General features: G+C 40.0%; 1 protein-coding gene across 2 annotated transcripts in view; it reads left to right on the top strand.

The window, feature by feature from the left end:
- Il5ra (interleukin 5 receptor subunit alpha) overlaps positions 1–7,846 on the top strand; it is a 34,600-nt gene extending 26,754 nt beyond the window's left edge. The window contains exons 9-11 of one of the 2 annotated variants that reach the window (XM_006236977.5): positions 170–263; positions 1,247–1,331; positions 5,387–7,846. In XM_006236977.5, the coding sequence (XP_006237039.1) occupies positions 170–263; positions 1,247–1,331; positions 5,387–5,473 (266 nt within the window). In that variant the 3' untranslated portion in view covers positions 5,474–7,846. 2 annotated transcript variants of the gene reach the window in all.
- The last annotated feature ends 4,429 nt before the right edge of the window (positions 7,847–12,275 follow it).

The raw sequence follows: 12,275 nt of genomic DNA, 5'->3' as shown, positions 1-12,275 counted from the left end.
TGGGTGTGAGCTCCTTCGGCAGATGAGACATCCGAGGCTCAGTGCTCAGTTGCCCAGCACCACCCAGTGCCGTCAATCCAAACCCAAACCCTCTGACACCCCATTGTTTTAATTTTATTTATCTTCCCGGACTTTGACTTTGCTTTCTCTCTCCTCTCCCTCACACCAGGAAAGAAAAAGAAGCCCTTGGTAGAATGGCATCTCATCGTGCTCCCAACAGCCATCTGCTTCATCTTGTTAATCTTCTCACTCATCTGCAGAGTGTAGGTATTCTTTCCACGCCAGGGCTGCATTTCCAGTCTGCTGTGCAGCGCTTACTCAGGGCTCCTGGTTATCAGGTGAAACTAGCATCATGCTGTTTTAGGATGCCTTTACCAGGAGAGAGGAGACAAAAACAAAACAAGGCAAACAAGCAGCTAGACCAGCCACCACATACTCCTCGAATCTGCTCATTATTTTAATTTCTATAGAAGTTTTGGCCACTGTGTTCTTTTCTCTCACAGCTTTCCTTTCCATTAGTCTTTTGACAAGCCTATATAAGGCTTGTCCAACCAAGTCTGAAGTCACTACACTGCTTTTCCAGATGGACCTCTGTGGTCAGGAGCTGACTCTGCCTTGGGTTTCAAGTTCTCGGTCCAATGAGGTGACTGTCCTTGGATCAAATGCAAATTCTCTAAAGGCTGCATAGATCTCACATCTCACTTTGTGGCCTGCAAATGGCTACTTCCGATCCCCCCCCCCACACACACACACACCTACCCCTCTCTTTCCATCCATCACTCAGATAAAGTTCTGGTTTAGCCTAAGAACGTAGGATGTAACTGCCATATTAAACAGCACTACTTGTTACCAATATTTAGATGCTGAGTGTGGGTAATAGGGAGCAGTTCAGAGGAAAGGGAAATTAAAGAGGGAATTGTGAAACTATCCCAGCTAAAGGAAGAAAACTAGAATGAGCAGTGACTGAGGAGGCTAGAGAAAGATGCTGCCATCTTCAGAAGTCAGGACTGGCAACAAGCACCAGCGTGAATCAGTTCTAACTTCTTCTACCCTGAAGATCTCAGAAGCCACAGCCCAGCCTGACAGTATCCCAAGTTCTTCAATGATGAAGATATTTAGAAATCTTAACCAACAGAGACACTAAATTTATAACACAGCTACAAATGGAACTAGTTTGCTCAATGTTTGAGTAGAAATTTAGGCGAGTGGATTGTTTCTGCTCACCCAGTGCCTTCCCTATTGTCAGGTATCACCTATGGACAAGGTTGTTTCCACCAGTTCCGGCGCCAAAGAGTAGCATCAAAGATCTCCCTGTGGTGACTGAATATGAGGTAATATTAAAAGACACAAAGAGGTGACATCCTAAGTGCCCAGGATGAGTATCAGGTTATCAAGATTCCTCTGTATGTATATATATGTATATATATATATGTACCAGCTAATACCTATATGTATGTATATATATGTATGTATGCATGTCTCGTGTGTGTGTGTGTGTGTGTGTGTGTGTGTGTGTATGTTTAAAATTAGCTATAGATGTTATTATTGTTTCTACATTTTGGGAAAGTCTTATTCAATGAGAAGGGCTTTTTGCCATTTAAACCTGAATTTCTACTTCACATGTACCATCTTTTAACTGATCTCTGGTAATTCCTCTAAGAACAGGAATCTTTTTTTCCCCCATCTTTATTAATTTGGGTATTTCTTATTTACATTTCGATTGTTACTCCCTTTCCGGGTTTCTGGGCCAACATCCCCCTAACCTCTCCTCCTCCCTTCTGTATGTAACCCTCCCCATCTTCCCCCCTTTACTGCCCTCCCCCCAATAATCATGTTCACTGCGGGGGTTCAGTCTTGGCAGGACCAAGGGCTTCCCCTTCCACTGGTGCTCTTACTGGGCTATTCATTGCTACCTATGAGGTTGGAGCCCAGGGTCAGTCCATGTATAGTCTTTGGGTAGTGGCTTAGTCCCTAGGCACTCTGGTTGGTTGGCATTGTTGTTCACATGGGGTCTCAAGCCCCTTCAAGATCTTTCAGTCCTTTCTAAGATTCCTTCAACGGGGGTCCTGGTCTCAGTTCAGTTGTTTAATGATGCCATTCACCTATGTATTTGCTGTATTCTGGCTGTGTCTCTCAGGAGAGATCTACATCCGAGAACAGGAATCTTAAGCTCCTTTCCTATACATAAGAGGCAAGGATGAGATCTCAACAAAACAATGTTATAAGGACTATAGCTTTGTTGTAAAAATTGATACCATGTAGGCTGAGGTCTCCAAAAGTAACCAACCCCCTCCCCCAAGACATTTTGGTTAAATCTTTTGAATTATTGCATATATTTTAGAGCCCATCTGCCATTTTCTATAAAGGGGGAAAGAGTGATGAGAGGGGATGGAAGGAATATAGGCAGCTGGATTTTTTTTTCTTCTAAGACACAATATAACTATGTAGTGCTGACCCAACTAGGACTCTCTATGTAGACCAAGCTGACCTTAGAATGACTGATCCACTTGACTGTCTTTGAATTTTAGGATCAAAGGCAGGAAACTGGAAGTCTCTGGTGAATGTGAACTTTTGTGGTTAATTGGGGGTGTGGGGAAGCAACATTCTAATCATATTGTCAGCATGTCCGTATATTGAGGTCTATAGTTTCTGTCAGCAACATTTCAAGATTTTGTGTATTTCTGTTATATTGCACTCAGTTGACCTTATCTTTTAGTAGTTTGGCTATTGAGATAGAGGACAGCAAACTCTTCTGATAAAGACATAATAAACACTTAAGGTGTGTCTATGGCAAATGTACTAATGAATAAGCATGGCTGTGTTATACAACTTTATTCACAAGAGAGAGAATAAGCCAGGTTGTGCTTCATTTGCTAACTTCTGACTTAGATCCAAGAACTTTCCTCATAGACTTAGATGTTTCTTCAACCAATGTGGATGAAGCATCTCATGGCTAGTTATAGAGGAAGACAGAGGTTGATGAAAAAGTCACCAAATGGTTAATTTCAGCAAACCACAAGGATTCTTTAGAGTCCTTTGTAGTTTGAGTTTGGAATGACTTACAGACAGTAGGTTACTAAGCTGCTGAAGTAAGAATTGATACTTACCAGAGAGTTGTGTACCCCATGTTTGATCCTTGTATTCTTCACTGAGGGAACAACCCACCCATGCTGGCTCTTTGGAAAGGAGCAAGCCATGTGTAGATATACCTCTCTTCATTTAAGTGAGCACTGTTCCTTCCTCTTTGTTGTCCCAGAGGAAAGCAGACTGGAGTCAAAAGTGACACTTAAACCATTTGTCCTGTTTTCTCCATGGGACATTTGAAGGCTGATACAGACAAGTGTTCTTGTTACTATTCCTTAGACTAGGCAGTGTAATAGCCACACCGTTGGAAAGATTCTGTTAATATGCTGCGACTGGTGAATGAAACTGGTTTAAGAGCTTTAGTTTCTGGGTTTCTGGATTGTTGATAATAAAAATCAATTCATGTGTATAGAATAATGACTTGGAGTAGACAAGCTGGTTTCAGAATATTCATAGGAGTAATACCAACATTGCCTGCGTTCTGAGGGTAACTTAGTCTGCGCACCCATTGCAGAGTTTTACACGAAAGGAAAGGGAGAGGCAAACATGAACAGATAATTAGGGACTGAAAAAAAGTAATATTATATGTGTTACCAGTATTATAGTCTAAAATTTCAACCTAAGACAGAGTGTGAGCAAATAGAGAGCCGACCACTGCTGGACTCCATGCTGCCGTGTTGTGTTCCAGCCTCTCCACCAAAAGGCAGCAGCCATCCATTGCATTCTACTCTCAGGGACCCTGATCCAAGAAAAAGAAGGTCCATTCCTGCCATTGGCACCATAACCCCCGGGAGATACCTGACAGTTTTCAGAGGTGATCTTTAATGGTGAGAATAGGACATGGTTCAAGAGTGTTTATAGATGTCAAAAGCTGTAGTATTCAAATCCCTGATGGAAAATTGTGCTGCATTTGCTTAGACTCTCCACATTCTGCCCCACTCTGTAAATCCTCTTAAAATTACTTGAAATAAGCCCAATGCAAATGCTGTGGGGGTGGCTATTACACTGCCTAGTCTAAGGGATAGTAACAAGAACACTTGTCTGGAGCCAAAGATACAAAACAGTGTGTTTAGGGGTCCCTGCGACTTGCACCTCCAAACTTGGTAGGAATGCTCTAAATCATAGACCTTAGACGACAACGGCTCTCCCGGAGCTGTTGCTAAGAGAGGTTTTGTTTCTTCAGACTTCAGCGTAGACAATATTTTACAATATTCAAGAGAAAGTTACCATTTTTTTAGATCTTACTCTGAATTTTTAAATTTATTAGTGATGAGTTTCTAGCTGACCTTCTGCAATGGTAACTTGAGAGATTTCTTCCCCCATATTATGCCCACTGTGTAATATAAAGTATATGTGGTTCAGATCCATTTATGTTGTATTTTTCAGATTATCCCCAATATATAACACTTTTTGTGGGGTGGAATGATGTTAAAATGTTCTGGATGAGTACATGAGGAAAAGATATTTTAGTGATATTTTAACATAATTTGTAATTAGCATTAGCTTTATGTGTCACATCCAAAATTAGATAAACAATTTATTAGAATCTTTTTATTTTTTGGGACAGGGTCGCATATAGTTCAGATTGACCTCAAATTGGATGTATGGCTGAGTATTATCTTGAGTTTCTCACCCTCCTGCCTCTATTTTCTAAGTACTGGGATGACTGGGTTTCTGCAGTGCTGGAAATCTAACCCAGAGCTTTGTATATTCTAGACCAGCATTATATTAACTAACCTACATCTTTAGCCTCAAATTTATATTATTGTAATTGGTGAGTGGAATATTTTGGAAATATTAAAAATGATCACATCCAATTGGTGTGTGTTGTGGGAGCAGAATACCTACCTAATATGTACAAGGTTTGGGGGTTAACACCCAAAGAAGAACACCACAACCCCCTAAATACAAAATATGCTTAAAATATTATATGATGTTATAACGAAAAAAATCTATATACCTATCTACACTAGGGGTATACCTCAATGGCAAAAGATCCACAACAACAACAATACATTTTATAAAGATAAAGCTGTGTGTCTGTTACGTCATCACGGTTGTAAAAGAAAGGTTTATGTTTCAAAAAGGGCCAAGGAAATGCAGGGTATATTTGGGAGATAAGCTTATAGATACAGTTTCTTCTTTCCTCTTGACATTTCCTACTTTCTAAACATACTACTGTTCTTTAAAAGTTACTTAAACCCAACTGGAAAAAAAAGAAAAGAAAAAAGAAAAAGAAAAAAAAATCAAAGATGAAAACTCTTCTCTAAAAGACATGTAAGGAACATGCTTTGTTTTGCAGAAACCTCCTTGGAATGAAACCAAAATTGAAATCGTACATTTTGTAGAAGAGGATGGATTTGAAGTCATGGAAAATTCCATGTTTTGATGACATCGTGATATTCTGAAATGAACTCATACAGGACTCCTCAATAAGAGCAAGGACTGATATTTCTTGGCAAGGAGGTATTTCAAATGAACACTCAATTTGATTGCAAGTCAACAACACATCCAGACACACCAGTCACCAATATCCCATCGCTTAAAGTGTGCATGCCTCACCCAAACCTCCTTGCTAACAGCACAGCAACAGACTCATCCAAGCATGGGACCTTGGTTTCCTACACAAAGCACCATATTGCCTGGTTATACCAGTATGTCTTTGCAATCTGCTTGACTGGATCTTTTTGCACAGGAGACCATTTTTCAAGCTAATGTCATACATGTTTGTGTTGGCTTAAGTTGGCTGTGATAGCACTCAACTACAGTGACAGGAAGAAAGGATGGAACTCATCCTGAGTGAACCCAAATTCACGATTGTCTTTCCTGAAGCAAGTGGGAGACACAATTTCATGGTGCTTTGAGGCATAGAGTGACATGGGGGCAGATACAAAGACTATGTCCCATATGTCCCTATGTTCCATAGGCCCGGTCAAGGAAATGCCTAAGTCAAAGTAAACTTAAAAAAACACACCAAGTCATCCCATCTGGGGCTTAGGAAATGGCTTAGTTGATAAAGAAGCCTGAGGGCCTGAGATTGGTCAACAAGCATCAAGGAAAAATAGCAACAATAATAATAACAAAGAGTGCAAGTAGCACATGCCTGTAATCCTTGAGTTGGGAAACAGAGACAAGAGACTCCATGGAAGTTGTTGGCCAACCAGTTTACCCAAACTGGTTGTTTCTGCTTCACTGAGAGATTATGTCTTAAAAATATAAGGTGGAGAGTGACTGGGAAGAAGCCCTGATCTGACCTCTGCCATATATATGCATACACATATACACACATGAACACATAGACACTAAAGGCATTATTCCCCATTGAAATAAAAGACAGGAACTTGTTCAAGGATTATATTTTTCAAGGCATTTAGGTACTCTGGAAGTGAACTGAGGAAGACATTGAACATAATTCTGATGCAGAGGTCATTGCTGGATCTAGAATTTACTTCCTAAAGAGATGTTTGGTGAAAGAGACTTCATGGCAACTTATTGGTCAACTAGAGCTTAGTTAACCCTAATCTCTGAGATTAGGGTTTCAAGTAAGCCACGTCAGTACATATTACAATTGTATAGAAATATATTCCCTAAATATCTTCATATAATGAAGCTGTATCTATAGGCCTTTTTGATGGGCAAACACAACTATGTGTTGGGACAAGGAATAATTAGTGATAGAAGGGGCCCTAGTGGTGGTGATTTTACATAGATAGCCCTGAAGAGCTTGAGACAATGAAAGAAGACAAAGGCACTAAAAATCCACACTTTTTATATACTTTATAGAGCTGGTTTAGTCAGTTTTCATAATCTGGGTTAAGTGCACAGGAGGTACCAAGTATCCCTTCCATGGCCTTTATGAATCAGTGTATAACCATCCACTCTTCTTTGCTCAGAATGAAAGGTACAGCAGTCATGGACAACTGCCAATGTGGATTTTCTCTGAAGGGCCACAGCACCATACTGCAGTCTCTGCACATCTCTCTGCTCTTTACAAGTCTGTACTGTGTCAAGGTCACATATATTGCTGCTCCCTCCCTCCCATTAAAGATCCAGTAAATGGGGATGAGAAAGGTCAATTGTTAGGAAAGGGTACAGTAGTGAACTTAATATCAGACTCAGAGGAGTTCAGTAGCACAGAGGAGACTATCACATAAAAGCTGAGGTTAGCTTTAAGGGTCAGATCAGAAAGTTGAGGCTAGTGGAAGTGGAAGTGTTGCTATAAGAGGCACAGTGTTTATTTGAGCAATTCACTGATCAAGAATTAATGAAAATAGTACTAAAGACTGTCTGTAATGGACACTATAATGGTCTGTCTATAATGGTCTGACTGAGCAGGTCTGGGATGGAGTCAGGAATTTGCAAGATCAGCAATTCTCAAGTAAGGCTTATGCTGTAGATCTGTGATATAATATGAGGAACATAAAAACTTTGAAAGCTGCCTGATGAAAGAACAACACATGGAAATGACCAACCCCAAGAGTTCTCTGTCTCTTGTCTTGCAAACAAAGCATAGAAATACCATTTTGGAAAACCACCTCTACCTTGGAGGGTGGAGAGGGAGTAGGGGAGCTGCCCTCATATAAGACAAATTCTTCATGTTATGTGTATAATTCTTTCTTCAGAGATGCATTCCTAGACCTAGAAGCCAGCACTTCTCTGGGCTTCACAGATCTCCTGACCCCATCCCTGGTGGATGTTATCTATCATCTAATCCTGCTGCATGTATAAAAAGTAGTAAAAATAGTTCTTGTGGCCATGTCAACATGCTGTGGACTTATTCTTCCTGATTCTCCGGTTGTAACAATCATTGTTTGGGAATCCATATCCCATATTATCTCTTCTATGAAGGCTTCAAAAGCAGCTGATCATTCCTCTGGTGTCTCATTGTGAGTCTTGTGTACTAGAAGGTTTCCCTAGCAGTTCACCTCCTTCTCTGCTTGAACATACCCTGGAGCACTAACACTGCGCATGAGATGCATCTTTTTATTTGCAGGGTCTAGAACACTATCTAACCTTTAAGAATTATATATGGTCACAGGACTGGAGAGATGATCCAAAGGTTAAGAGCACTGATTGTTATTCTAGAGGATATGGGTTTGATTTCCAGAACTTGGATTGTAGCTCACAGCCATCTATAACTCAGACCCTGGGAATCTGATGCCCTCTTACATGGCTGGCATTTGCTACATTGTGGGTTCTTTCTTCTATCCTTCTCCGTCCCTTTTCTTCTGCCTGTTCAATCCTCTAACACTACATAAAAGAAAGATTAAAGAGGAAAGAAAAAGAGATCTCTGAATAAAATCAGGGGTTGGAAAGGGGCGATGTCACCCTTAGACTACTTTCTGCCGAGTAGGGGCATTGAATTCCATGATGCGAGTTTGATTTTGACTGTCTAATTTCTTCTTGCTGTGTCTTCTTTGTGCATGACTACTTAACAAACTATGACTAACAGCAACCAACAGCCCAGTAACACCATCAACAATAACCATAACCACCATAACCACTATCACCACCACCACCACCAACCAACCAACCAACCACCAACACTCAGGGCCCTAGCATTTCTATGCCCTCAAGTCCTCAAAATTCCAAATGTCACACAATTGCAGAAACTATCTGCAGCTGACAAATCCTGTCTCCTTCCCCACCTCTGCCACCCCCAAGCAGGGAATGAGGCAAATCCTAGTCAGCTGCTGCAGCCTCATATCCCACACCTGGGATTTAAAAAAAAACCTTACATTTGTGTGTGTGAGTGTGCATGTGTGTGTGAGTGTGCATGTGTGTGTGTGTTTAAGAGTTCAAAAATCCAAAATTTTTGAGATGGCATGTCTCACTGAACCTACACTCTTAGGGCTTCTGTGTGGGCACTAGCATGGAAGTGGTACATTCATTGCAAATAAACACATACACATTATATATATAATATATATAATATTATATAAATATAATATTTATATTTATATATAATATTTATAATATATATAATATATATTATATATATTATATATAAATATATATAATATATATTTAATAATATATATATATGGGGAGTTTGAGGAGAGTCGGGATGGAGGTGATGAAGCTTATGTCTGCAACAGCCAAATCATCTGAGTCTCACTGAAATGCATATATATATGGTTAGTGAACCAGCTGATGTTCGCTTAGCCCAGGCACAACACTTTGCACATATTTAAAATTCAACTGTATTCAGCAGAGATTACCAAGGCCTACAATAGAAAAAAAAAATAGGTGTCTAATAGGAATGTAATTGAAAGTAGCTGGGAGACACCTTGTGGTTGATAGAGGCCGAGGTGGCAGTACTCATTCTCACCAGCATAGGACAGGGAGCCACCTTCCTCCTAGATCCTTCCCAGCCACAGTATCTGGTTCTCTTTATAATGAAGAGTTTATTCCAACCTCTTTCCTTGCTACTTGGAATTCACTGAGAGTGAGATAAGGGGAATTTGAGGAGAGTCGGGGTGGGGGTGATGAAGCTTATGTCTGCAACAGCCAAATCATCTGAACCTCACTGAAATGCCTTGGGCCTCAGCTATTTATGCTGGCTGGGGAAGAAGCCACTTGTGCAAAGAACATCCTGATTAAAATTCCAAACGTTTTGGAGGTGGGACTTGTATGTGTCAGGGCCATCTGTTGGTGAAATTCATAAACTGTAGGTGCTAATCTGTTAAAGAAGATGTAGATTGCTGGTGAGAACTGAGAACTACAAACAGGTGGTGGGCCTGGTTGGAACAGGACCTAGTGACACCCTCACCATTCTTGTGACAAAAGCTATGGAACTGCTCCTGTTTAATGTCCCATATATTGAGTTCCAGGACACAAACTTTTAAAAAGGCTTTCTTTTCAAATTTCGAATTGAGTTAAATGACAATTTCTATTTTCTACAGCATTGTTAGGGAGCAGATATGAATGTAAATGTGGTTCAAGATGGAAACTCTTTAACATAAAGGATTTATCTAAGTCTACACAATCAGGAGAGGTATATTTCCGATTTTCCCTGAGTAGACATTTCCCCCTTCCATTTTAATCATCCCTCACCCAGCATTTGTAGTAGCCTCTGAACTGAATTTCTAACCTTCAGAATTTCCACTCTCTTAAAGGCATATTTTTCTGTACTCTGTCCTAAACCTTGAAAGAACGCTTCTCTGTATCAAAGCTGATCAGATCAAGAAATTCATTGTTACCTGGCCCCTCTGTAGTGCTCCAGCAAAACTACACAAAATCCAACCTCTATTCTTCTTCTTTCCCTCATGACTGCTTACGTTTTCTCCAATGGAAAAACCCTTCTGATTCTTCTCACCATCTTGTCAAGCCCATATTTCTAAGATTGAGCTCTGACACATTGAAGTCTCTCTTCAATTTCCCGTTTGATTGACATGCCCCTGGATGTTTGCCAGATGCCTTCTGCATAATGCTTACACCAGTCAACTATTTATTTATTTTGTAAGTACCCTGAAGTCAAGAAAGGTTCTTTATGTAATGTTATTTACATAGGCCCTCAGTAGGAACTGAGTGCTGGGTGAGTTGAGCAAGACAGAAGAAATGGAAGCATCCAACTGATATTTAGAACTCCAATTCAGACTCACCTATTAAAAGCTGAGTGATTATACCAGAAATAAAGTGACCGTCAGTGTAATAAGAATTCACAGTTGACATCACTCATTTGATCTATAGACAGCCAGCTGCTGGTGCCACTGCATGTGTGGCTACAGAGTACCTAAACTGTCACAGTCAAAGAAGTGCCTGCCCACTGAGCATGTCCCCCAACTTTGCTAGCCATTGGTAATTAGCATATATATCAGGAACACAAAGTACCCTAGGTGTGTTAAGTTGAAATTTTCATGTGCTTTTATTTTCCACTGGAAAGTGTATTACTAATTGCATTTCTTTTATTCAAATTGAAAGAAAAGATTGGTTCCTACCAGGTGATAAAATGTAGCAATATATTAATCTGGAAGAGGAGGAGGAGGAGGAGGAGGAAGGGGGAGGGAGGAGGAGGAGGAGGAGGAGGAGGAGGAGGAGGAGGAGGAGGAGAAGAAGAAGAAGAAGAAGAAGAAGAAGAAGAAGAAGAAGAAGAAGAAGAAGAAGAAGAAGAAGAAGAAGAAGAAGAAGAAGAAGAAGAAAAGGAGGAGGAAGAGGAGGAAACAATAAAGTAGTGGTATAGGTTAAAGACAGTTTGTAAATGTTCCTGTTGAGGACTATGGTCTATGTTGCAGCTTCCTGTCTCTGACATAACATGAGGTGCATGGATGTGAATCTGTCCTCATATTTACTTACAGAAAGTGGACCAACAGCTAGATTTCACAGGTGGCTCAATATTTTACCTGTACATAACTTAATGAACCCCAAATATGTTACTTCAAGGGTCTTGTTCCTTTTGAGTTGTTTGGAAAACAACCAATTTGAGAAAACGTTTAGTCTAATAAAAACATTTTATTTTGAGATATGTTGGTGAGCAACATGGTTTCCCCACTGAACTTAAGCTTGTTACTAATTTGTCTTGCATAAAAACACAGGTGCCAGACTTTTGTTCCTATTTTTAATCTGCCCACATTTTAATGCCATATTTCAAATGCATGCATGCAATAGTCTTCTCCAATAAACTATAAGGAGAAACATCTCTGTCCTCTTATCTTCATTTCTTTAGCACAACACCCAGCTTTTACCTATTGATCACTTGAGAGATGTAACCAATGTAATCGATAGTCTTTTGTTGTCAGATACTTTGTCCTAAAGATTAATAAAACTTTTTTCTAATTGCTATATGGCTTATATTCTTGGTAAAAAGATCATTTTATATAACGCTTTAAAATATTTCTGGCAATTTTTCTCTACTTCCTTTTTACCACCTTGCAATGTAACTTTTGCTTTGAAAAGATCCTTTTATCTTAATATTCCTTCAGGGGCAACTGTAAGGGAAACCTTATCCACCAACTCTGGCTCTCATGATGCAGGGCACTCGTATGTATGCATGTAAGCAAGCACACTTATGTACCATCTAAGGAAAAGCGATATTAGCCAATGAAACAGTGTTCCAATTAATAAGCCTCATGCCTCCAGCTCAGAGTCATCTATTTCAGACATTGAAAAGCCCCTGGAAATTCGAATTCAAAATTAATGACTTCATGGGAGCCATTGCGTTTTCTTCCCTACAAGATTTAGCACATACAGAG

This window comes from Rattus norvegicus, chromosome 4 (genome assembly GCF_036323735.1).
Source record: "Rattus norvegicus strain BN/NHsdMcwi chromosome 4, GRCr8, whole genome shotgun sequence".
Lineage (NCBI taxonomy): Eukaryota > Metazoa > Chordata > Mammalia > Rodentia > Muridae > Rattus > Rattus norvegicus.
Note: the sequence above shows the minus strand (reverse complement) of the source record. Positions and strands in the feature narration are given on the sequence as shown.